This window comes from Delphinus delphis, chromosome 12 (genome assembly GCF_949987515.2).
Source record: "Delphinus delphis chromosome 12, mDelDel1.2, whole genome shotgun sequence".
NCBI classification, from domain to species: domain Eukaryota; kingdom Metazoa; phylum Chordata; class Mammalia; order Artiodactyla; family Delphinidae; genus Delphinus; species Delphinus delphis.
The window spans coordinates 27,763,605-27,787,598 of NC_082694.2; the positions used below are offsets into that span (position 1 = coordinate 27,763,605).

A 23,994-nucleotide genomic window follows, 5' to 3' on the forward strand; every position below is an offset into this window, starting at 1 on the left:
AATGTGGAGACAGAAATTGTTATAGAGACTATTCCAAATGGCACCGACACCTGTATTTATGAAATTTTTAAAAGGGTAAGTTAGAGTTGATTTTTTTTTAAATCCCACTATAGTAACACCACATCATCCTAGGTGCCCAGTTCTATCCAATTACATAAGATGGAGAAAGAGAGAGAGAGAAACAGAGAGAGAGAGGAGAAAGAGAAAGAAGAAAGGAAGAAAACCAAGTACTTATGTATAAAGTGTTGCTCCCAAAGTTTGAGATTATACTCAAGCATCAATGAACAGAAGGAAAACACTTACAAATTTACAAATGTATTTCATTTATGGTATGAGGGACACAGGTTTAGATTTGCAACACGCTCCCACAAGGGTCAAATTGACCACTTTTTTCTATCTAGTTGCTCTTGAGAGAACAAAACAATTGAAACAGATGCCATTCGATTCCAAGTCTATAGCTTAGACCATGTCGCTGCACATGAAATATTGTTCATTCAGAGTCAGCACATAGCAAGAGTAATTTATACTCTCAGAGTGTTTGCTCTCAAGCCAATAGCAGAGAAGCCTTGACTAAAAACGTTCCCATTAATTTCCATTGTAATATATCTTACTTATAGCCCATGAAACAGTGGTCAGGGGAGATTTATTCTTTGGACACCATATTATATAATCTCTCCACTTTAAGCCATCCCCCACTCGGCGATTATTTTTTAAATATGTTACTCGTAGTCAATATTAATTTACATTTAATCTTTCTTAGCATTAGGAGAGTATTATTTTGTACAGGCTCAGAAACAAATCTCCCGAAATTCCTCCCTGATGCTCCCTTCAGGCTGAAAATGCATTGCAGGGTGGCTGCAGTGACTTAATTCTAGTTGGCAGAGCCCTGGCCACACACTAATTTCATTAGCCTCAAACTCCTGGATTTGAAAGATCCACTGAATATGATTCCTGTCCTCTGACATGTCACTTACTAACCAATTCAGCGTGCATACAGAGGAGAGAAAGGACTCAGCTCTGGCCCACCGGCAGGCAGATGAGAATGCCCAGTCAGAGACACTGTTTACATCTGAGTGGTCATTCTTGCCCGGGTCCTCATTTTCAGGAAGGAAGTTCAATCCAGGCTTTGCTGGCAGCTGCAGCATTTGTTACATCCATTACTATCTCCTTGTTCCTTCTTGCCCCCCAGTGCTTAGCATCCCCCATTTCAGTCACTAAGTCTTCCTTCCCCCAGCCTAGAAGCTTACCTCACCATAAATTTTTATCTCAAATGATAGGTTTGGCACATTCCCCACAGCAACCCACAGGGACTGGGGAAAAGAAAATTCAGATCTCTGGAGAGCTAAGAATTCAACCATTTAGAGGAGTTTCTTTTATACAGGACAGTCTTCATTGAGCTGAACCCTGCAATCCCAGAGAAGATTCACCTACCCGTTCTTTTCTTCTTTCCCTAAAGTGACTGTGTCTTTGAACAATGGGTCTGTGTTCCCCTATTCTCTCTATTCATTCTGCAGGTTTACAGAGGCTGGGAAACTGGGGACTGGACTTACATGCCAGGAGCTTCTAAGATCACACGCAAAAATAAGGCTACGGGAAGAGATTGTTGGAATCTATCTCTGTATATTTGAACATGGGCAGTGGTTAACCAGGATGCTCACACCAAGCTTATATCCAGCTTGCAGCACAAGCTACAAGTTGGTGCATCCCTCCTACTACCAGCCTCTTCTCAATAAATGCAGGTGAAAACTGGGGGCTCTTTTCCCTCAGCTGTTCAATCCAACATGAATAGCTGCAATTTGCAAATTAGAGGAAAATGACAGTGTTTTCTCTGAATGGTTTTGGTCCCAACCCACACTGCTAATGTTGGCATTCAGTTCCTTTCCTTCCCAGCCCAGGGAACGGGGGAACTAAGCGTAAGGCAAGCGTTCTCTTTTCTTGCAAGTGCCTCAGATCCACACACCAGAGAAGGAATCTGCTCCCCCTGGAATCTTTTTCAGCAAACACAAGCCTTCAGCCTAGTCGGCAAGCTCTCTCTTGACTCTATAAGATTTCACTCTTTTTTCGACAGGCAGGTCCCTCTGCAGTACTGCCCAAGCTCCAAGTGAAGGCACCAAAATAATTTTTAAAATGTCAAAGAGCAAATGCGCCTTCAACCCCCAGAGCTCCAGTAAAAATACTGTGAGTTGCCCCTGTGGTTCTCAGGTGACCTCTGGCCTCATCCTCCCTGCAGCGCTGCCTCCTCAGGTTCTCTAGTTTAAGCTCAGAGGTAAAGGAAGTGCTTCTGGGTTTTGCTTACAACAACCCAGGCTCTTCCTGAAAGCATTACCTCAAAGTGAAGGCTGCCCAGAAGCACTTTTGGCCTTGCAAACATCTAGAGATCTCCATGGTGGCATACTCAAGAGGTGCTAGAGATGCTCAGAGGCTCAGAGGGGCCATACCAGGCTGCAGCTTTAGACAGGCACCCCTCCTTCTGGCACAAACACAAACTTCATACTCCTGGGTGCTGATGTAGTGACAGCTTGAATCACAAGGAGTCCCCTCCAGAAACCCAACATGCTTCAGGAAAGGCACTTGAGAGGGAGCCAACTTTTTAGCTACGGGGAGCATAAGGGTCAGCCAGAACATCTGGAGAAGGGACTAACTGAGCTTGGGTCCTACCAGGCAGGGAGAGAGCTGTGCATTAGGAAAGGATCACTTCAAGACAGAGATGAACAAAAAACTTGGATATAGGGGTAGAGAAGGAAAAGACAGGCAGAAATTGAAAGGGAGAACATAAAAACAGAGAGACAAAAAAAAAAAACAGCAGGGAGAAAGAGACACAAGGAGAGAGACACACAGGAAGAAAGACAGAGAAACAAGAGAACCCATAGTCACGCAGACCCTGAAACTCAATTTCTTCATCCAGAAGCCATCCATCTATACCCAGGGCGGCACAGGAGCTGTGGGGCCGAGGCTGCGGGAGCAGGCGGTGAGAGAGCACTGCAGCACCGCCCACGGCTCAGCTGGCCCGATCCGCCGTCCTCGCATCTTCCGCCGTTGCCCGCCTGCACCCGGAGCTAGAGGACCGCCCGGCCTTGCTCGGCGCACCCTACTGCCTCCCTCCAGGCGCCTTCTTGTCTGGCTCTGAGAATCGTACTCAAAACCCAGGACTGGGGTTGGGGGCTGCGTTAGGGAGGTCGTGGGAAAGGATGGGCACAGGGTGGGTGCAGAGAAAGCGATTGTGTTTCGCAGTTAGCATGAGCTCACCTCCGGGCTCTGAGCTGGCAGGAGTAGAAAGCTGATCGCCCGGCTCCTGCCAGTGGCCGGATCGCAAAGGCAGTTTAGACGGTGCAAACAACTGCCCAGAGCAAATCACCTGGGGGCACGTCTGCCGGTGGCTTCTCCCCGCTTGAGGACAGTCCCCACGCCTTCCGCCCCATGCCCTCGCAGAGACAGGTTACAGGTCGGGAAATCCAACCCGAGCGAAATGGGCAATTCACGTCCAAATGTAGGTGAAGACCTAGCCTTCGGTTTAAGAACTGCCTCCCTAAGCTCTTCTCGAAATTTTCCAAGGCAGCTGCAGCTTGTCGGGCGGCTTGGGGCAGGGTAGCTGGGGGGTTGAGAAATGCCTAGTTTCTAGGCGTCTTCTCATCTTTCATATTCCTTGCGCCTAGGTGGCTCTCACAGGAGCCCGCCCGGCACTTTTACAAGCCTGTTTTGGAACCATATTTCACTCGAATGCAAACCCATTTAAATCATCGCCTTGTTTTTCGGAGACTGTTTCTTGTCAATGGGGCCATAAATCCAGAATGTCAAGCCGGATGGAGCGGAGCGCGGACAGGGGAGAGATGGAAGGGAAATGAATCAAGCAGGGAAAGTACCTCCTCGGGTGAGGTGGGAGGGATTCGGCAGGATCTCCAGGGTGGAAATGAGCGAAGGCTGACCAGACCCCGCACCCCTGGAGTCCAAGCCAGCCTTCAGGATAAAGAGCGCGGGGAGCTACGGCGCGCTCTGCCCCGGAGGGAGCGCCCCCCTACCTGGAAAAGCCTCAGGATGTTGGCTACCACGGTGGAGACCAAACTCCCCGAAGCCCCAATCACTCCAACTACTTTCTCGGGCTTGACGAAAACCGGAGGCTCGCCGTTGGTGCAGCGCACTTCGGAGGTGTCCTTCTGGATGAGCGCCTGGACGAAAGTGAGCGACTGTTCGAGCGCATAAGTGTCCCTGGAACAAGTGTCCAGGATCCGCGCTCCCAGCGTCACGTTGGGCAGCAGGTTGGGATCGCTGTTGATCTGGTCCAGGGCGTAGAGCATCGCTTCCAGCCTGTGGATCCCGTTCTCCCTCTTGATGTCGCCGCAGGGCACTCCGCTGGGACCCTTCGCGTGCACCGGGAACAGCCCCCCGAGGGTGACGTCCCCCTCGATCCGAATGGAGTGCGAGGCGTACATCTCCTGGCCGCGCGCCGCCGCCGCCAGCGCGCACAGAAGCACCTCCAGCACGCAGCAGGGAAACTTCATCAAAGTCAGGGCGCGGAGCAGCTTCCCCAGCTGGACCATGCTGCTCCCGCGGCTGCGGCGGTGGCGGCGGCACTGGAGGGGACGGTGGCGGGCCCGCCGGAGTCCTGGCCCCTTGGGGTGAGCTCCTCCGGTGAAGCCCAGGGTCTCCTGCGGGCGAGGAGGGTAGGGGCGCCCGGGGAAGGGCAGCCGGCGAGGATGGGGGGTCCCGCGGCGCCTGCCAGCTTGGGGCGCCGTGCGCTCTCGGGTTCCCTGGCCAGCGCGCCGCGCTCGAGCTCGCGCTCGGTGGCTTGCAGCTCGAGCTCTCCAACAGCCCAGCACTGGGGAGAGAGCGAGGATGGCTATCGCTTTAAATGCGCGTTCGGCTCCCTCTCCTCCTCCGCCCACTCCCTCCCACCCTCGCTCGCTCTCAGGCTCTCCCCACCCTTCCCAGCGCCCACCCTCCCCACGGTTTTGCAACATCACGCAGGGAGGGGCTGCGTGCTGAGGTAAGGGGGGAGGGAATGGGTGGGCGGCTGTGGGGCGGGGGGAGTACCTCCGATTGGGAGTTTCGAGATCCCCAGGGAATCTGGGGATTGCAGGTCGCAGGCGAAGGCTGAGCTCCTGCTTCGGTCTCACTGTAGAAGCCGCTCGCTCGCCCGCCTGCACCCACACGCACATTCTAGGCACAGGGTGGCATCAGCCCCGGACAGGGCGGTTCTAGCTGGGGCTGACTGCTTCCAACCCTGAGGTCCGGAGCCGGGGCTGTCAGCGCCGGGAGAATGCGAGGTAGTCGAAAGTGATGCCGCCAAGCATGCAGGGTAGTAGGGAGAGCCCAGTCTCTACTGCTAATTCGTCTGTGCCAGTTTTTCCTAAGAAAAACACACAGGAGCCTGATTTATGATCTAAAGAACCTTTACGCAGAGACTTCTCCGGGGCCAGGCACTGGGCTAGCCTGTAGGGAAAGACGCCAACAAGAAATGCTGGGAATGGAAATGCATCTTTGGTCTTCAGGGGTTACTGTGGCCGGAGCCGGATGAAGTAACCCTGGTCTCCAGTAAATCTGTGGCGGATTCGCTCCTTTTCTTCCTTTCATCGCAAGAGATGGAACAACTGAGAACTCTGCAGAGCGCACTTTCTTCTCTGGCGCTGACAGGTGTAAGGCTCCCTCCTACCCATTTCCAGAGATGCTTTTGGGCTGATGTCAGGTTTCCTCGGGCAGGAAATAGCAAGAAAGAGGTGACAGTAGGAGGAGCAGACAGAAATCTCCCTATTGATCCAGTGATCCAGTGATCCATTCTTTTTTTTTTTTTTTTTCCTGGCTGAAGATTTGGGGGGTTTGGGGAATGGAATCAGGATGCCAGAGCAGGTTGTAGTGCAGTTAGGAAGCTGTTTTTCAAAGGTGTCCCATCCTGCAGGTCCAGCCCAAACTTGGCCCAGTAAAGCAACAAGTGGCCCTAGTTGCTACACAAGGAAGGGCAATGTATCTGCCCTTGGTGCCCACGTGTACTGCTTATGGTGGTCTCTACTCTTGCTGAGCCTTTCTGTTGGAGTGCAGCGAAACTGTCTTATACAGAATTGAGGGCGCAGAGAAAACCAAAACAAGACTATACTTTCTGTTGTAATGTTAGTGTACTAAAGAAAAATGTCCTTGCACATAAATAAAACAACACACACACACACACCCCTAAAAAGTCAGAAGTTGGGAAGTTGGTTGTGTCTTCCACCAACCACCTGTATGACCTTGGCACTTCTGTTCCTGTGCCTGAGTTTTACTTTGCCCATCTGTAAAATGATGAAATTGAATTGAATGTTTTACAGGTTAACTTTTAACTTTCAAATCCTCTGTTGAAACAGGCCATGCACCTTTGGCCATGGTGTTCTTTTTAGACCAATATCCTTTGTTGCTTTATGTGTAGGGCACCCGTTTTTTGATACCCAAACAACACTTCAAACATTTCCTGGTACAGAGGATATTTTTTTTCTTGTTGACCACCCATTTACCGTCCTTCTAGGGAGAGTCCAGTCCATCATTTTCTTTTCAGACATGCCCCTCCTCCAGGTTTCAATACTTAAGGTTTGAGGAGGAAAAAAACCTTCTGGCTACAGTGTTCAAGGAAGGGAATAGAGGCTAACAAGAGCTACGCAGGGCTAATCCCTGGACTTCTGCTGGAGTAACGAGGGTGATGACATAGGGTTACCACTGTCCAATAGACAATCCGTGCCGGAGTTAAAAGAAAAAGGAGCCTCCTTCCTCTAAATGCTTTATGTATATCTTTTGGACAATGTTACACTATTTGATTTTGTAAAAACATACCATTTTACTGCCATCTTCAAGAAAAGTGATGTAAAAACTATGCGAAGGGCTTCCCTGGTGGTGCAGTGGTTGGGAGTCTGCCTGCTGATGCAGGGGACGCGGGTTCGTGCCCCGGTCTGGGAGGATCCCACGTGCCGCGGAGCGGCTGGCCCCGTGGGCCATGGCTGCTGGGCCTGCGCGTCCGGAGCCTGTGCTCCGCAGCGGGGGAGGCCGCAGCGGTGAGAGGCACGCGTACCGCAAAAACAAACAAACAAACAAACAAACAAACAAAACACTATGCGAAGCTACCCCTGCATACAATGTGATCATCCATCACTCATAGATGTGATGCCCTGCTATATAAGTGCACACCTTGTGCAACCTTATGCTGTGATGCGCCCGCCCCTTCCAGGCAGCCCTGGAGCTGCGAGAGTATAAGCCTGCAGCTGTGCCAGAAGCTCCCACATAAACAGGGAAATATTTGAATCCCATAATGAGAGATACCAGAGAGGAGAAAAGGCAGAGAGAAGAAGGGGTGGGGAAGAGAGAAAGGGATCTGGTTAAAGCATGTGAACTCCTGGATCCACATGTGCCTGAAAGATTGCCTCTGTTTTTTTTTTTTTTTTCAATTATATAGTATTTTATTTCTGTTGTTTGAAGTCAAAATATCCTCTTGTAACTCACCTATTCTGCTATTCAATACATTGGATCAAAAAGGCTGGAACAAGTGCAATAGATATCCTGTTAAGGCAGCATTAGCTAATTTGTGTTCCCAAGGATGCCTTTCTATTACTTTGCTTTTTTGGAAAGGGGAAAAAAGCAATTTGGAAAGGGGAAAAAAGCAAAGCAATAGAAAGGCATCCTTGGGGACACAAATACTGTGATCCTAGTATTTAGGCATCAGTACCTCAGGCTATATTTGATAGAGACTGTATCCTTATTTAGTTTTTAATTTAAGGCTATTTAGTAGGCACTTGGTGCCAAAAAATATATTTGAAGAGCTGTGTTACAAGTAATAACACTTGATTTTTCACCTGCCCATGTGAAGATTTATGCTCTCCTCTTCCATTTCCAGGTCACAGCTTGCAACTGCTCAACAAATAGTTCTTGGCTGACTGTTGAATGTTGCCTTATTCTGTGTTCTCTCTTTGCTCTACTCATTCTCCCCAAACATCTGGCAGCAATCATTATCTTCTTTTTGTTGCAGTCATCTGTGTGCATGTTTTATTTCCCTTGCTAAGCTGGAAGATCCTTGAGGGTAAGGGGCTAGGTATTATAAGGGGCTAGGTATTATTTATCTTTTTACCTCGGACAATGTTCAGAATGGTGTTTTGTACCTAAGAAGCACTCATGTGTTGAATGAATCAGAATTGGTTTGCCATTCCCCACTGCCTTTATCTCACAATACCAGAAACATAAAGTGGGCAGAGCAGAAACGACGGCAAATAAATTGTCCTCTTAGTCACAGAATGCAGTTTCTAGAACTTAAAGAATAATTAGTAGATTTTGAAATAATTTTGTTTTACAAAAATTTCATAAGATTGAAATACTCTAACCTTAAAGCTCTCGATCAACTCTAAAGGAGGGCTTTAATTGGCTCTTCCTGAGTCAAGTGTTTATTCCTGGGCCGATAACTGGAGCCATTGTCATAATAGAAAGTGTGATTTGTTACCAGAGAAGGAGGAAAGTGACGCTGGGCTTGCAAGATATTTATATCTTCAGCCAGAGAGCATAGGATCTGGAACTTAATTGGTGACGCAGTATTTGTTTGAGATTATATGAATGAAAAATCTTTGTGTAAGAGTGATTAATCTAAAACTTGGCCAGTCATTGTCCTAGTGTCATATTAAATTGCAGGAGAATCTAGTTTTAGGCACAAAGATCATAAATATAAAATGTGTTCCCAGGCTTGGTTCTGTGTAGTCAGTAATCTATACTCACCCAGTCATTAATAAAAATGAAAGTTAAGGACTCAGTCCTAACTTATATGCTTAGCATTGTATTTTGTTAACAATCTCAGTTTTATTTTCTTTGCTCTCCCCTGTCCATCATCTTCTGCAGAAAATAATGTCTCCACTTTCAATTCCCTGTCTATTTAAATCCAATTCGTAATTTATAAAGTTGTCCTCCTTAAGGGCTGCTGCTTCTGCCACAGTAATGTACTCTGGCCATTATTATACTCTTCCATCTTTCATGTAGGTCTCCATCCATAGGTTTTGTTTTCATAGCTTTTTTTTTTTTTTTGGCGGTACGCGGGCCTCTCACTGTTGTGGCCTCTCCCGACGCGGAGCACAGGCTCCGGATGCGCAGGCTCAGCGGCCATGGCTCACGGGCCCAGCCGCTCCGCGGCATGTGGCATCTTCCCGGACCGGGGCACGAACCCGTATCCCCTGCATCGGCAGGGGGACTTTCAACCACTGCGCCACCAGGGAAGCACTATACTTATGTTTTTATATTTGCTTATTTACTTTTGTCTCCCCCCTCAGCTCAAGAGAGACTATATTCATCTGTGTTAATCACTGCTGTGTTTCCTGAACATGCCTATAAATCATACTGAAGAAGGGTGCCTGAAATTTGGTAAGGGATCAATCAATTTTCTTGGCTGGATGAAGAAATGTGTTCATAAATTAATGAACAGATCTTCGGGGCTTCTGACTTGAGGACTAATGGGAAGAGGATGGCAAATGGTTGGGACAGGGTACTGCAAGAAGTAGTATCCTAACAGATAAGACTGTGTTCATTTAAGTAGTTTTAATGAGAGAGCTGGGAACTAGGGACACACAGCATTAAGGTTTTTATAATGCATTCTGTAGAGTTCTTTTTAAGTCTGTACAAATATCATTGAAAATATATGCATACATATACACCTGTGTTACTTTACTTAGTGCTTTACAAGAGCCCCTCAAGGAAGGGGTAGTAGCAACTCTCAGTATCCTTCCTTTATGATGAGCTTAATTTATTCAAAGTTACATCATAATTTATTTGTAACTGTGAAACTAGACTTAGTTATTGAATAGACCCTCCCTAGAAACGTATGACGTTAATAAAACCAACAAAAATTTGTTCAGTTTCCAATGATAGACACACTACAGACTCAATTATGGGCCATCCAGTTTAATGAAGGGAAGAAGTGATTTAACAAATATAGAGCAAACAGAATATGAAGTTTTATCCTCCATTAATATTAGTAACGGATAGTGTGGGCTCCAGTGCCTTCAAGATAGCTTGAGACCATCATCTCTGTGTCATGGGCAGGGGGATGTTCAGCCAGGATGTCTTTCACCGTCACTGAGAAAAATTTCCATAATATGTAATGATACCTACTGAAACTGATATGGGGCATTCGGGTAATAAGGAATCCATTAGCATATTTTTCCGGAAGCCTTGACTACAAAATGAAGACAGTAGATTTGGACACTTTCAGCCATGAAGAAGTTGTTTGGATATTCATCTTTATGCCGAATGAAGTAAGCTTATTTCATCTCTGCAGCTTCCCATATACCATTTTCCCACCTCTGTTTTATGTTTGGAAAGAATTTTAGAAATTGAAAGTCAAGTTAAAAAGTGAGTGACAACTTAAATGATATATGGAATATTTTGCTGACTTACAAGAGCATGCAGAATTAAATATGACCCAGTTCAAATGTTTATTTTAACGTGTATGTTGAGGTGGAGTTTTCAAGGGGCCAGAAAATGAGAATTCACCTTCCAGTGTGTGTTACCAGTTCTGTTCATTGCACAGAATCATCTTCATAAATCATACTGTTTTCTATGTACCTGGTATATATCTCAATTAGTTTGAAGAATTTCTCAGATACCTCTTAATATGTAGTGCTCCAATTCCAATCTTGCCATGTCCTGTACCAGTGACACAGCACACAGGAGTTTTATTTCTCTGGGTTGTTCAGAACCCAATGAAAGAACAATGGAATGGGATCAAAGAGATCAGGGTTCTTGTCCCAGATTTACCATAAAATAATTGTGTCCTCTTGGGAAAATTATAGTCATTCTAGGTCCCTTTTCTTTACTTTGACAGAGCTGCACTAGATGACCCCAAATAATATAGCACTCTTTCAGTAGTAGCTTAGATGTTATTGGTATTCTGAAACAAATGAAGGCAATGACACATGGAGCTGTGCAACATCTCTGTAACTCTGTTGTCTTAGAGTTGCCTCCATTTTACAGAGGATAAGATGACTGTGCATAGAAGTAGATGTTTGGAACCAGCGGTTCCAAAGTAAGTGGAGGTAAACCACAAATTTCCTTCCTTCCTGAAGCTCACTTAGCCAAAACATAGGCTTCTGAATATTAAGCTGTAAAGCATATTATCAGTACATTTTAAAAGAAGCTATTCTTCTAGGATTTCCAATTAATAGCAGGAGGTTTTGAAATTCTTAAAAGATCATCTAGTTTTGTGAGATTTACAGCTCTATTTTCCTGTCAAGCAAGTTGTATTAGTGCCAGACAGTCATCTGAGCTTCTGGATGCTTCTCTGAACCTCTTGAAGTTTTCTTCTTGCTATCTGAAATGCATGCCAGATAAGCCTTTTTCTAGAGCGTATGTACAGACTTGTCTATTTTTATATAGGAAAGCGATGCAGTGAGTCAAGTCGGGGGTTAAGCCCTCATTCTCAGAGTGGTATTGAGCTCCTGGTGAAATATAATCATCATTTCCTCAGAATCGAAAAGCAGTTATCTCAGGTGTATAGTCCCATTAACTATTTATACATTTACGTATGATACATGTATTTATTGTACCTACGAGGTGTGTTCTCTTTGGGAAGTACAAAGCTCTTAGAGACATAGGTTGTTCGTTTTTTTGTTTTCCCACAAATACTGTGACCCTTTGAGCAGGAAGGTCTATATTTTACTAACATCTAGAACCAGCAGTTAACACGGTGTCTAAGATGTAGTCAATAAATATGAAATAGATAAACGAACACATTATTATGTAAGGGCCAGGATATGGACAAATAGAAATTTTTCATTTTCAGTCACAAAGCAACAACAGACATAAAAATGATACAGACAACAAGTGCTACGGTCATTCAAAGAAGGCATAGAATAGATAGAAGGATCTCCTCTATGGCACAGGGAACTATACTCAATATTTTGTAATAACATCTGTATGGGGCATCTGCTCCACACCAGGCCCTATGACAGGTGCTTACATACTTTCCCTCTCCCCCATCCTATGGGGAAAGTACCTCTGCTATAGATTTAACATTTGCCTCCCCCATTAATAACTTTTTTAAACCTTATTCACATTGCATCAAAGGGATGCTTTGATGCACTGCTGAGGTCTTCTCAGCAAAGCTCATGGGTATTTGGTATATGAGGATCCACAATAGCGATCCATTTCATCAGTATCAATCTTTCTGGACAGTTTGGGTGGAAAGGACAAGTCCTGAAGGTGCGATACCTTCACCACATGTACTAGCATTGGGTCTTGCTTGTGTGTGTGTCACCGACTTCAGACTTGCTGTAGCAATAATAGCTATGATACTGTAGAGCTGAGAGTCTATTTAAGTATTTATAGATATATACATAAGATAAAAGCACCTAACATTTTTCTACCTATTGCTTACTTTCCACAGCGGTGTACACACCACACTTTAGGAAACAGTGATGTCCAATTTGTCTTCTCATTTGAAGATGAGAAATGAAGATCTGGAGACCTTTCATTGCTCAAGGTCATTCGAGTGTTTAAGGGCAGGATGCTGGGGTTCCTGACTTCCAGGGAACCTAACTTTTCTCTGAAATTATACTGCCCCTTAATCTCTTAGCCATACATAAAACAAATATTGGTGACCTCGTGACATGCCAGCCCTTGGGTGAAATAGAGATCTGTGACTGGCTCTCAAACTTTTAAGAAATGGGAGTCTAGAAAAAAAAAACCCAAAACAGTCATGCAAAGACTCACTGGGCTGGAAGGGGAGCCCGTGGTCGTCTAGCTCAGTGCTGGGCTGAACCCTGGATCGTCCAAGGAGGGTCTTGGAGGCCTCTCTGCAGGCCAAGTAGTCAAGGCATAAGGGGGAATCAGGCAGGTTTGCTTCTGTTTCTTCATGTTATTTTCATGTAAGATAGCACTGAAAACTTCAAAAGTAACACTGGAAATGTGCTGTGCTTGTCCATTTTCATCTTATAGGTAATGACATGAAGGCTCAAAGGGGGATCATGTTTTTCTAGTTAATAACAGACAACATTCCTCATCCAGCATTCCTATAGCTTAAAAAAGCAATAGAGGCAAGTGGGTCTATGAACGTGGGTTTTGTGGTCACGCAGATTTGAACTTGCATCCCAGCAGGGCTTGAATGGAGTTTTTCTCTCCAAATTAGGCAAATTGCTTCTCCAAGCCTCATGGGGTGGTCAGTGTTGTTATAGGGGAGTGAGGTAAAAGCATTTTCTTCACCATATCCTGCCCCAGACATGTTATCTGAAAGGAAGGAAGGGAAAATGGGAGGGATATATGGAGAAAGAGGGAGGAAACTAAGGTGGCAGAGAACATTCCTAAAAGTCCTCCATGTTACTTCTGCTGTGCTTCCACACACTCCTTGGGACCTCGCTTGCCAACAGAAATGTTGATTAAGCACTCTGGTTCTTATGTACTTTCTGCATTGGGAACAGTTATAGTTAGGTTTCAGGGCTCTGAACTCCCCAAACTAGGGAACTTGTCATTAAAAGTCCTTTTAAAAATCACAAGTGCCCCAAAGTTTAATGGCATTAGATTTTGGAAATGATTTCTTGAATATGACACCGAAGGCACAGGCAACAAAAGGAAAATAGAGAAATTGGACTTCATGAAAATTTTTAAAACTCTGTGCATCAAGACCCTATCAACAGAGGAAAAGGGCAATCACAGAATGAGAGGAGATGTTTGGAAATCATATATCTGATAAGGGATTAATATCTAGAGTGTACAGAGAACTCCTAAAACTCAACCACAAAGCAAACAACCTGGCTAAAGAATGGGCAAAGGACTTGATTAGACATTTCTGCTAAGAAGATGCATAAATGGCCCATAAACACATCAAAAGATGCTCAGCATCACTGATCATTAGGAAAATGCAAGTCAAGACTACAGTGAGACACCACCTTACACACATTAGTGTGGCTACTATGAAAACAAAAAATAACAAGGGTTGATGAGGATGTAGGAAATTGGAACCCTGTGCACTACTGGTGAGGATGTAAAATGGTACAGCCATTGTGCAAAATATCATGATGGTTCCTCAAAATTAAAAGTAGGATTACCATATGGTCCAGTTCCACTTCTGGGTATATACCCAACATAACTGAAAGCAGGTTTTCCAAGATACTTTGTATACCTATGTTCATAGCAGCATTGTTCACAACAACTAAACTGTGGAAGCAACCCAACTGCCCACTGACAGATGAATAGATAAGCAAAACGGGGTGTATACACAACAGAATATTATTCAGCCTTAAAGAGGAAGTTCTGACACAGGCTACAACATGGATGAATCTTGAGGACATGATGCTAACCTACCAGTCACAGAAAGACAAATGCTCTCGATTCCACTTGTATGAGGCACCTAGAGTGGTCAAGTTCATACAGACAGAAAGTCGAATGGTGGGTGCCAGGGGCTGGGGGTAGCGGTTGCTGGAGGGCAGAGAGTTCCAGTTTTTCCAGAAGAAAAGAGTTCTGGAGATTGGCTGCCGCACAACGTGAATCTCCTGAACGTTTCTAAACTCTACACTCATAAGTGATACATGATACAATTTTATGTGCATTTCACTACAATTAAAAACCAAACATGGACTTCCCTAGTGGCGCAGTGGTTAAGAATCCACCTGCCAATGCAGGAGACACGGGCTCGAGCCCTGGTCCGGGAAGATCCCACATGCTGCGGAACAAGTAAGCCCATGCGCCACAACTACTGAACCTTCACTCTACAGCCTGCGAGCCACAGCTACTGAAGCCCGTGTGCCACAACTACTGAAGTGCATGCACCTAGAGCCCATGCTCTGCAACAAGAGAAGCCACCACAGTGAGAAGCCCACACACCGCAACGAGGAGTAGCCCCCGCTCGCCGCAACTAGAGAAAGCCTGCGCACAGCAACGAAGACCCAACGCAGCCAAAAATAAATAAATTAATTAATTTAAAAATTAATTTAAAAAACTATTAAAAAAATAAAACACCAAACACAAGTGGCCCTCGGAGACACAGTAAATATTTTTGTCATTCACAGTTTAGAGCTGCCTCATTGTCAGGGTGCTAGTCTTCAGTCAAGTAGCTGAGAACTGGTAGGGAGGGGATGGGAACTTCCATGAAAGAGCTTCTGAAGCTAAGTAGCCTGGTCCATTTCCTAATTTCTTCAACGAATATCTGAGTGCTTACTGGAGCCAGTCACTGTACTTGGTCCTCGAGATAGACAGCTGTGAAAACATGTATAGAGAGCCTTGCAATCTGGGAGTGAGAGGTGGGGTAGGGAAGGACCCGCAAATGAAAGCATGGAAGTTTTTAGCATGTTACCAGATGATGCAGGTTACGGGAACAATAAAGCATCAAAGGGAAAGAGGGCTACCCTAATTAGAAGGGGACATGTGGACAGACCGGAGAGAGCAGCCCCTGTAGATATGGAGAGAAAGATCATTCTAGGCAGAGAGAATAGTAAGTGCAGGAGGCTATGGGGAGGGAGCTGCTAGGAACAGCCAGGGACAGCGTGCCAGTGTGTCTGGAAGGGCTTGAGGGAAGGGGAGGGACGGTGTGTGTGTGTGTGTGTGTGTGTGTGTGTGTGTGTGTGAGAGAGAGAGAGAGAGAGAGAGAGAGAGAGAGAGAGAGACAGGGGTGGGGATGGGGAGGGGGAGAGAGGGAGAAGACTGCTTTTATTCGAATCCAGATGGGAGCCTCTGAAGGGTTTTGAGCTCCGAGCAACACGATCTGACTTGGGACTTACCAGGATCACCGTGACCACTGTACCTAGAACGGATTGAATGGGAGGGGGCAAAGCAGAAAAACGCATTTGAAAGGGGTGCACAGAAGGGGAGAGCAGAGCTGGTGGGACCTGAGGGGAGAGGTTTTCTGTCTCTTGCAGGGTGCCGGCTAGGGTTTAGTCTGGGAGTGGCCGCCCCGCTCCCCGTCTGCAGCACTCTGCCCTCCTCACCTCCTGTAAACGGAGGCTAAGTGCATCCTTGAGGCTCTCCCAGAGAGTTGATGGCCTGCCTGGGACAGTCCTGAGTCACAGCCCCTTGGCTGTCACCAGCTCCAGGGATTCTCCTGTCCTGAGCATTAACCTCCCTCAGGGGGAGTCCTCATTCTCCAGGGAGGAAATGGATATCTCACTGCTGTGGGCTCTTAACTCCTGTAAAGCTGCAGGACAAATGACTTCGCTGAACATGCTTCATGTAGGGAAGAATGGGTAATCTCAGAGAAGGGAATAAAACTTCTCAAAACTCCGAACCAGGGGATTGCAGAGAAGCTCGCTGTCTTCTCTCTTGGGTGCGTGTGTGTGAATCGGGGAAGGAGAGGGCAGGCACCGACTTGGGTCTCGGTTCGCCCCCGCGGACCATTCTTCCAGGGCAAGTTTTTCTTAGCGTCACTCGATTTCCTGAAGTGGGAGAATGAATACCCAGTGTAGAAAAGGGGGAAGAAAAGCGTGTTAGTTAGCATGAAATATGGTCATCTGATGACTTGTCCATTATGTATTTGAGGAAGCGAAGATTCCAAAGACCTTCACCTACTCAAGGAGAGGAAATTGCCTCTGTCTACACCAGGACCTCTTACTTTTGCCACTGGTGACATTTTGTGTCCAATAATTCTTTGCTGTGGGCTGTCCTGGGCATTGTGGGATACTCCTACAGTATCCCTGGCCTCTGCCCAGCGGACGTCAGCAGTCCTTCCCCAGATGTGACAGCAGAAATGGCTCCTGAACTTGTCAATTGTCCGGCGGGCGGGGAGCTGGGGGGAGGGGGGCAGAGTTGCTCTGGGTTGAGAGCCCCTGACCCAGGCTCAGCAGGCACATGGGTGAAGTCAGGACTGTGTATGTCATGTCCTCTCTGGATAACAATAATCGATGGAGTTAAAACTAATAGTGGCTTCTGCTTGGTCACTGGGACAGCAGAGCATTCACTGTTCTGCCTTGAGAGAACAATTTTCCTGTGTTTTAACTAATAAGGCCCTTGTGATGGCTGGATTCTGGGCACCCCAACTAATAAGCGTGCCTATAAGGCAAAGAAACCAAAACCAACGTCCTCCCTGATTGCCAGGGAAGGGGCATGTTTTCTTTCCCCTCCCTCTCCTGGATCCATGCAGTAATTAGCCAAAGTAAAATGAATATTAGCTCATGCTTAATTGCCTTTACAGTGTACTCGCCAGCACTGATGCAGTAGTGCTAAAGCAATGTTTTTTAATAAATGTTTTTAAATTTATTTTTATTTTTGGCTACATTAGGTCTTTGTTGCTGCGCGTGGGCTTTCTCTAGTTGTGGTGAGCAGGGGTTACTCTTCGTTGCAGTTCATGGGCTTCTCACTGGGTGACTTCTCTTGTTGCAGAGCACGGGCTTTAGGCGCGTGGGCTTCAGTACTTGTGGCACACAAGCTCCGTAGTTGTGGACACGGGCTTAGTTGCTCCACAGCATGTGGGATCTTCCCGGACCAGGGCTCGAACCCGTGTTCCCTGCACTGGCAGGAGGATTCTTAACCACCGCACCACCAGGGAAGTCCCTAAAGCAATTTTTTTTAACTTTATGGCTTTAAATAATCCTTGGTTCTGAAATTCCTTGTACCCCTCAGCTACGTAACCACAGGCCCCTCTGCCCTAAATCCTTTTCTTATACTTTGTAGCTTTTTAAGCAATGCCCCTCTTTAGGAAGACATAATCCCTTCTCTGTAGAAAACATGAAACACCTGAACAAATCAAGATTTCTCCATGGAGAATTCAGCTAGTCCTGTGCTTAGCTCTGAACAAGGAAATCCATCTCTACACCAAGCACGCCATTACCTGGACTAATGCCTGACTTGAATAACAAGCAAATTATTGTGCTTTTAATTGTACCCTGCTCAGTCACAAAGCACGTGTGAGAGAGGAATGTGCCCAGCTTCTTCAGGAGAAACAGGTCAGGCCTCTAATCCTCCTTTTCTGTCACCTTCCCCTCCCCCTTTCCAATCCTTTTTCTTCTCAGCAGAGCAGAGAGAAAAAAAAGAGACAGCTAAATTATGTTTAAAATGGAAGAGTCTCAAAGAAGAAAAACGGCGGTCAGTACTGACTTGGGAGAGGATGCATTATCTATCCATAGCCTCTGCAGTGTGGGCCATTTGAGGACAATCAGTGTTCTAACCGGCTTGCTGGAGGGCGATATCTGCGAGCCTAAACCAGGCTTTCTCAGCCTCAGCACGACTGCTGGGTGGGGTTGGATGCTTCTTTGCTGTGGGCCTGTCCTGTGATGGAAGGACTTTTAGCCTCCCCTAAGCTGTGACCATTCAAAGTGTCCCAAGACACTTTCAAATGTCTCCTGGGTGCAAAATTGCCCCTGGTTGAGAACCACGGCCCTAAGCCCTTCCATATTGGGATGTACTTGCTCTCTCTCCCATTCTCTCCCCCCCGCATACACAAAACCTAGGAAAATCATGGTTCCTGTGTTAAAACTGGGGAGATCAACGTGCTCTTCATGTAGGTAGAATGAGCGGAAAGGAAAAAGACACTGACTTGTGTGTAGTCAGGGGACAGAGTGGGAACCCCCTCAACGCCAAGACTGAAAAGAGTCTTAGGATGTGGCTGTGTTTCTGGCTCCCTCTGGGAAGTGGCAATGCTCCTGGTTGAACAAGCCAACTTTCGAACGCCTCTGCCCTGTGCACTTTGGAATCGGGCTTGCTGTAGGCGAGATGAGGAGTGATGGCGAGGCTGCAGAGATGAAGGCGTCTGTGAAGGTGCTGACTGTCTCCTCCCACACTACTTGGGACAGGGGAGAACTACCCAGCTTCGGAGAGATACCCATTGCTCAGACAATGACGATCCTGTCTTGGACCTAAACATCGGGATGAAAGAGGGCTACTGACAAGACAGACGTTGTGCAAGCATGGGGTTGCACTTTCATTACAGACATTGAGGCAAACATTTCACTCCTGGTGATATAAGACCTCCCCTATTTTTAGGAACTTACAAGCAGCATTATTGCTTGTTCTTACCGGCCAGAAGGAAAGGCAGGAGAACGAGCACACTGCAGTGAGCGCCCATCTCCACTAGATGGCGGTGTACATCTTCCTCAGAAGCCAGGCGGGCAGCGCTCTGGGCAGCTCGTTGGCCTAAGCAAGACAAGGGCCACTCTTCTTTCGGGAGACAGGCGTCTCCTGTCATTGTCGGCACAAACAGCCCCAAACAATTGCACTGACCACACAGCTCTAAGCCACGTTCCAGGGCACTGCCGTCTGTTCAGGAGTGAATGCTGGGAAAATGAACCACGCTGCTAATTTGCTTGATTGGGGGGAAAATAAGATCTCAAGTGACAGTGGGTGTAATTTATTTTTCCAACAAGAATAGGGGCAAAGCCATTTCATCCCCCCCCACCCCAACTGCTACCATAAATGAAAGCAATCACCTAATTAGTCCTGAATTACTAACTGGCAGGGTAAAGATCTGCTGGAAGTCAAGCTGAAGTGGGGAGTCTGGAGAAAGGGATGTGATTTCTGCAGGGGAGGAGGGGAGGGGTAGGGTGGGGTGGGAGGGGCGGAAGGGGAGGGGAAGGCCTGAAGCCCATTGTGAGGCCCTGCGCCCCTGTGGTCTGGGGGCCGTGCTGGCCCTGACCCTGGGAGAAAAAGAGGCTCAGTCATGTCTTCAGGCCGTTTATTTTGTGCAGGAGAATGACTTTATAAACCGAAGGAAAAAGAACCTGTTGGAGAAAACCTATCCGAGAGTTTCTCTGAAAATGCTACAGATGGAGATGAACTGGCTTGGGAAAGAGAGCACAGCCCTGTGGCGCCTGGCCACCCCGCTGCTGGTGGACCCCGCAGGAAGGTTCTGTCACGGAAACGACAGGCAGATCTGAAACCAAGTTGGGCTTTACGTCATGAAGAAATCCCCCAAAAGAATGGAATAAAGGCCTCCTTTCACACTTTGGGTTTTGCATGTGTCCTGAGGAAGCGCCTCTTCCCCAGCTGAGACAGTGCGCTGTCCCCGCGACCCGGTGAGCGGCCCTCGTCCTGCGGGGAAAGCAAAACAGCAGCGGGGTGGGTGCGCGCCCAGAGCTGCCCCTGTCGCAATTGATTTGTTCAAGGGTGACTTCTTGCATTCTAGTTAGATGTGACTTTAATCGAAGTGCTTTCCTAAGGCGATTTATCACAGCTGTGAACCGTCAGTTTGCACAACTGCTGCTCTTTTAGGGAAACGCACAGGCTCGGGGGGGCGGAGGGGCCGGCGCGGGCTCCCCTCTTTCCCACGGACCGGCCCGCGTGCCCCTCGCCCACCAGAAATATGTGCGCTGCGTCCTCAGAGGCCGCCGCTTCTGTGCTCGGGCTCCTCTGCTGTTTCTGGCTGCTGAACAGCCATCTCCTCTCTCCTGGGAGGGGCAGCTGGTTTCCTTTTGGGGCGCTCCCCTTCTCCCCGTCTCAGCTCCTGCAGCGGAGACGAGGCTGCCCCTCTCTCCCTGCACGCTGTGGGCTGGGTGTGCAACCCGGCTCGGGCCACAGTCCCCCACCGTCCCCGCCGACCCCGCTCGGCGCCCACCACAGCCTGCAAAGCCCACACGGGGCGCCCAGTTAAAGCTGAACCACAGATGAAAACCACGACTTTTTAGGGTGTCTTCAACATTGCATGCAACATATTTCTACTAAAAAAATTACTGTTTATCTGAAGTTCAGCTTTAACGAGGCGAGCATCCTGTATTTTGTCTGGCAGCCTTCTTGGTTCTAAAGAAAATGTTTGTCCAGAGCAGGTCAAATTGGAATCAGCCTAGGACTTTTAACTGGAGCTTTGGGGAAAAAATACTTAAAAGGTATCTGTTGGGACTGCTAGGCTGGTAGGATTCATGCTTGCAACTGCTGGGAGCCAGCTTTGCTATCATGTGGGGAGAGCTGCTTGAACTAGAAGCCAACACCACAGAGAGCAGACCTGTTTCATTTGAACAGGTGGATCCAGCTGTTCTTGAAGCTGGCCCGGTGGGTGGTAGAGGTCAGGGTGCTGATGGCCAGGAGGGATAATAATTTCCTACCCCTCAAATCTGGGAAATGAAAACAGCAGGGCTGAATGTGCCCACGGGGCATGGCTTCTGTTCAACTGGAAGAGTGGTGAATGGCTATTGGGTGACAAAAACAGTCGGTCTACTATATTCTTACTTTGTTTGCTAATTGTTTTGCTGCATGTAAACTCTTTGTTGCATTAGCTCTTGTTCATGACATCATGTCTGGAGACAGGGTCTGATAGACTTACATGTGGAATTGGAGATTTAAATTTCAAATCTGCCTCTGCCTGGTTGAGTGGCTTTAGGGTCCTCATAACCTCTACAAAGTTGAGTTTCTGGGTCTGAAACCTAAGGACAGAGGTTATCGTAATCCATTTGGGCTGCTATAACAAAATACCAGAGCCTGGGTAGCTTATGAACAACAGAAATTTATTTTTCATAGTTCTGGAGGTTGGAAGTCTAAGATCAGGGTGCGAGCAAATTCACAGTCCGGTGAGTATCCTCTTCCTGGGTCACAGTTGGCGTGTTTTCTCTGTAACCTCCCATGGAGAAAGGTCGAGGGACCTCTGCGGGGTCTCTTTTATGAGGGCACTAATTTTGTTCATGAGGGCTCTAACCTCATGACCTTATCACCTCCCAAATGCCACACCTCCTGATACCATCACTTTGGGGGTTAGGATTTCAACGTATGAATTTTGGGGGAGGCAAATGTTAAATCTATAGCAGAGGTACTTTCCCCATAGGATGGGGGAGAGGGAAAGTATGTAAGCACCTGTCATAGGGCCTGGTGTGGAGCAGATGCCCCATACAGATGTTATTACAAAATATTGAGTATAGTTCCCTGTGCCATAGAGGAGATCCTTCTATCTATTCTATGCCTTCTTTGAATGACCGTAGCACTTGTTGTCTGTATCATTTTTATGTCTGTTGTTGCTTTGTGACTGAAAATGAAAAATTTCTATTTGTCCATATCCTGGCCCTTACATAATAATGTGTTCGTTTATCTATTTCATATTTATTGACTACATCTTAGACACCGTGTTAACTGCTGGTTCTAGATGTTAGTAAAATATAGACCTTCCTGCTCAAAGGGTCACAGTATTTGTGGGAAAACAAAAAAACGAACAACCTATGTCTCTAAGAGCTTTGTACTTCCCAAAGAGAACACACCTCGTAGGTACAATAAATACATGTATCATACGTAAATGTATAAATAGTTAATGGGACTATACACCTGAGATAACTGCTTTTCGATTCTGAGGAAATGATGATTATATTTCACCAGGAGCTCAATACCACTCTGAGAATGAGGGCTTAACCCCCGACTTGACTCACTGCATCGCTTTCCTATATAAAAATAGACAAGTCTGTACATACGCTCTAGAAAAAGGCTTATCTGGCATGCATTTCAGATAGCAAGAAGAAAACTTCAAGAGGTTCAGAGAAGCATCCAGAAGCTCAGATGACTGTCTGGCACTAATACAACTTGCTTGACAGGAAAATAGAGCTGTAAATCTCACAAAACTAGATGATCTTTTAAGAATTTCAAAACCTCCTGCTATTAATTGGAAATCCTAGAAGAATAGCTTCTTTTAAAATGTACTGATAATATGCTTTACAGCTTAATATTCAGAAGCCTATGTTTTGGCTAAGTGAGCTTCAGGAAGGAAGGAAATTTGTGGTTTACCTCCACTTACTTTGGAACCGCTGGTTCCAAACATCTACTTCTATGCACAGTCATCTTATCCTCTGTAAAATGGAGGCAACTCTAAGACAACAGAGTTACAGAGATGTTGCACAGCTCCATGTGTCATTGCCTTCATTTGTTTCAGAATACCAATAACATCTAAGCTACTACTGAAAGAGTGCTATATTATTTGGGGTCATCTAGTGCAGCTCTGTCAAAGTAAAGAAAAGGGACCTAGAATGACTATAATTTTCCCAAGAGGACACAATTATTTTATGGTAAATCTGGGACAAGAACCCTGATCTCTTTGATCCCATTCCATTGTTCTTTCATTGGGTTCTGAACAACCCAGAGAAATAAAACTCCTGTGTGCTGTGTCACTGGTACAGGACATGGCAAGATTGGAATTGGAGCACTACATATTAAGAGGTATCTGAGAAATTCTTCAAACTAATTGAGATATATACCAGGTACATAGAAAACAGTATGATTTATGAAGATGATTCTGTGCAATGAACAGAACTGGTAACACACACTGGAAGGTGAATTCTCATTTTCTGGCCCCTTGAAAACTCCACCTCAACATACACGTTAAAATAAACATTTGAACTGGGTCATATTTAATTCTGCATGCTCTTGTAAGTCAGCAAAATATTCCATATATCATTTAAGTTGTCACTCACTTTTTAACTTGACTTTCAATTTCTAAAATTCTTTCCAAACATAAAACAGAGGTGGGAAAATGGTATATGGGAAGCTGCAGAGATGAAATAAGCTTACTTCATTCGGCATAAAGATGAATATCCAAACAACTTCTTCATGGCTGAAAGTGTCCAAATCTACTGTCTTCATTTTGTAGTCAAGGCTTCCGGAAAAATATGCTAATGGATTCCTTATTACCCGAATGCCCCATATCAGTTTCAGTAGGTATCATTACATATTATGGAAATTTTTCTCAGTGACGGTGAAAGACATCCTGGCTGAACATCCCCCTGCCCATGACACAGAGATGATGGTCTCAAGCTATCTTGAAGGCACTGGAGCCCACACTATCCGTTACTAATATTAATGGAGGATAAAACTTCATATTCTGTTTGCTCTATATTTGTTAAATCACTTCTTCCCTTCATTAAACTGGATGGCCCATAATTGAGTCTGTAGTGTGTCTATCATTGGAAACTGAACAAATTTTTGTTGGTTTTATTAACGTCATACGTTTCTAGGGAGGGTCTATTCAATAACTAAGTCTAGTTTCACAGTTACAAATAAATTATGATGTAACTTTGAATAAATTAAGCTCATCATAAAGGAAGGATACTGAGAGTTGCTACTACCCCTTCCTTGAGGGGCTCTTGTAAAGCACTAAGTAAAGTAACACAGGTGTATATGTATGCATATATTTTC

At 46.1% G+C, this 23,994-nt stretch overlaps 1 protein-coding gene across 1 annotated transcript in view; it reads right to left on the reverse strand.

Moving 5' to 3' along the window:
* The window catches only part of LOC132434798 (uncharacterized), a 123,501-nt gene extending 118,348 nt beyond the window's left edge, over nucleotides 1-5,153 (reverse strand). The window contains exon 1 of the mRNA XM_069541250.1: nucleotides 4,017-5,153. Coding sequence (XP_069397351.1) covers nucleotides 4,017-5,153 — 1,137 coding nt within the window. The remainder of the gene's footprint in view (nucleotides 1-4,016) is intronic.
* Between the last annotated feature and the right edge of the window lie 18,841 nt (nucleotides 5,154-23,994).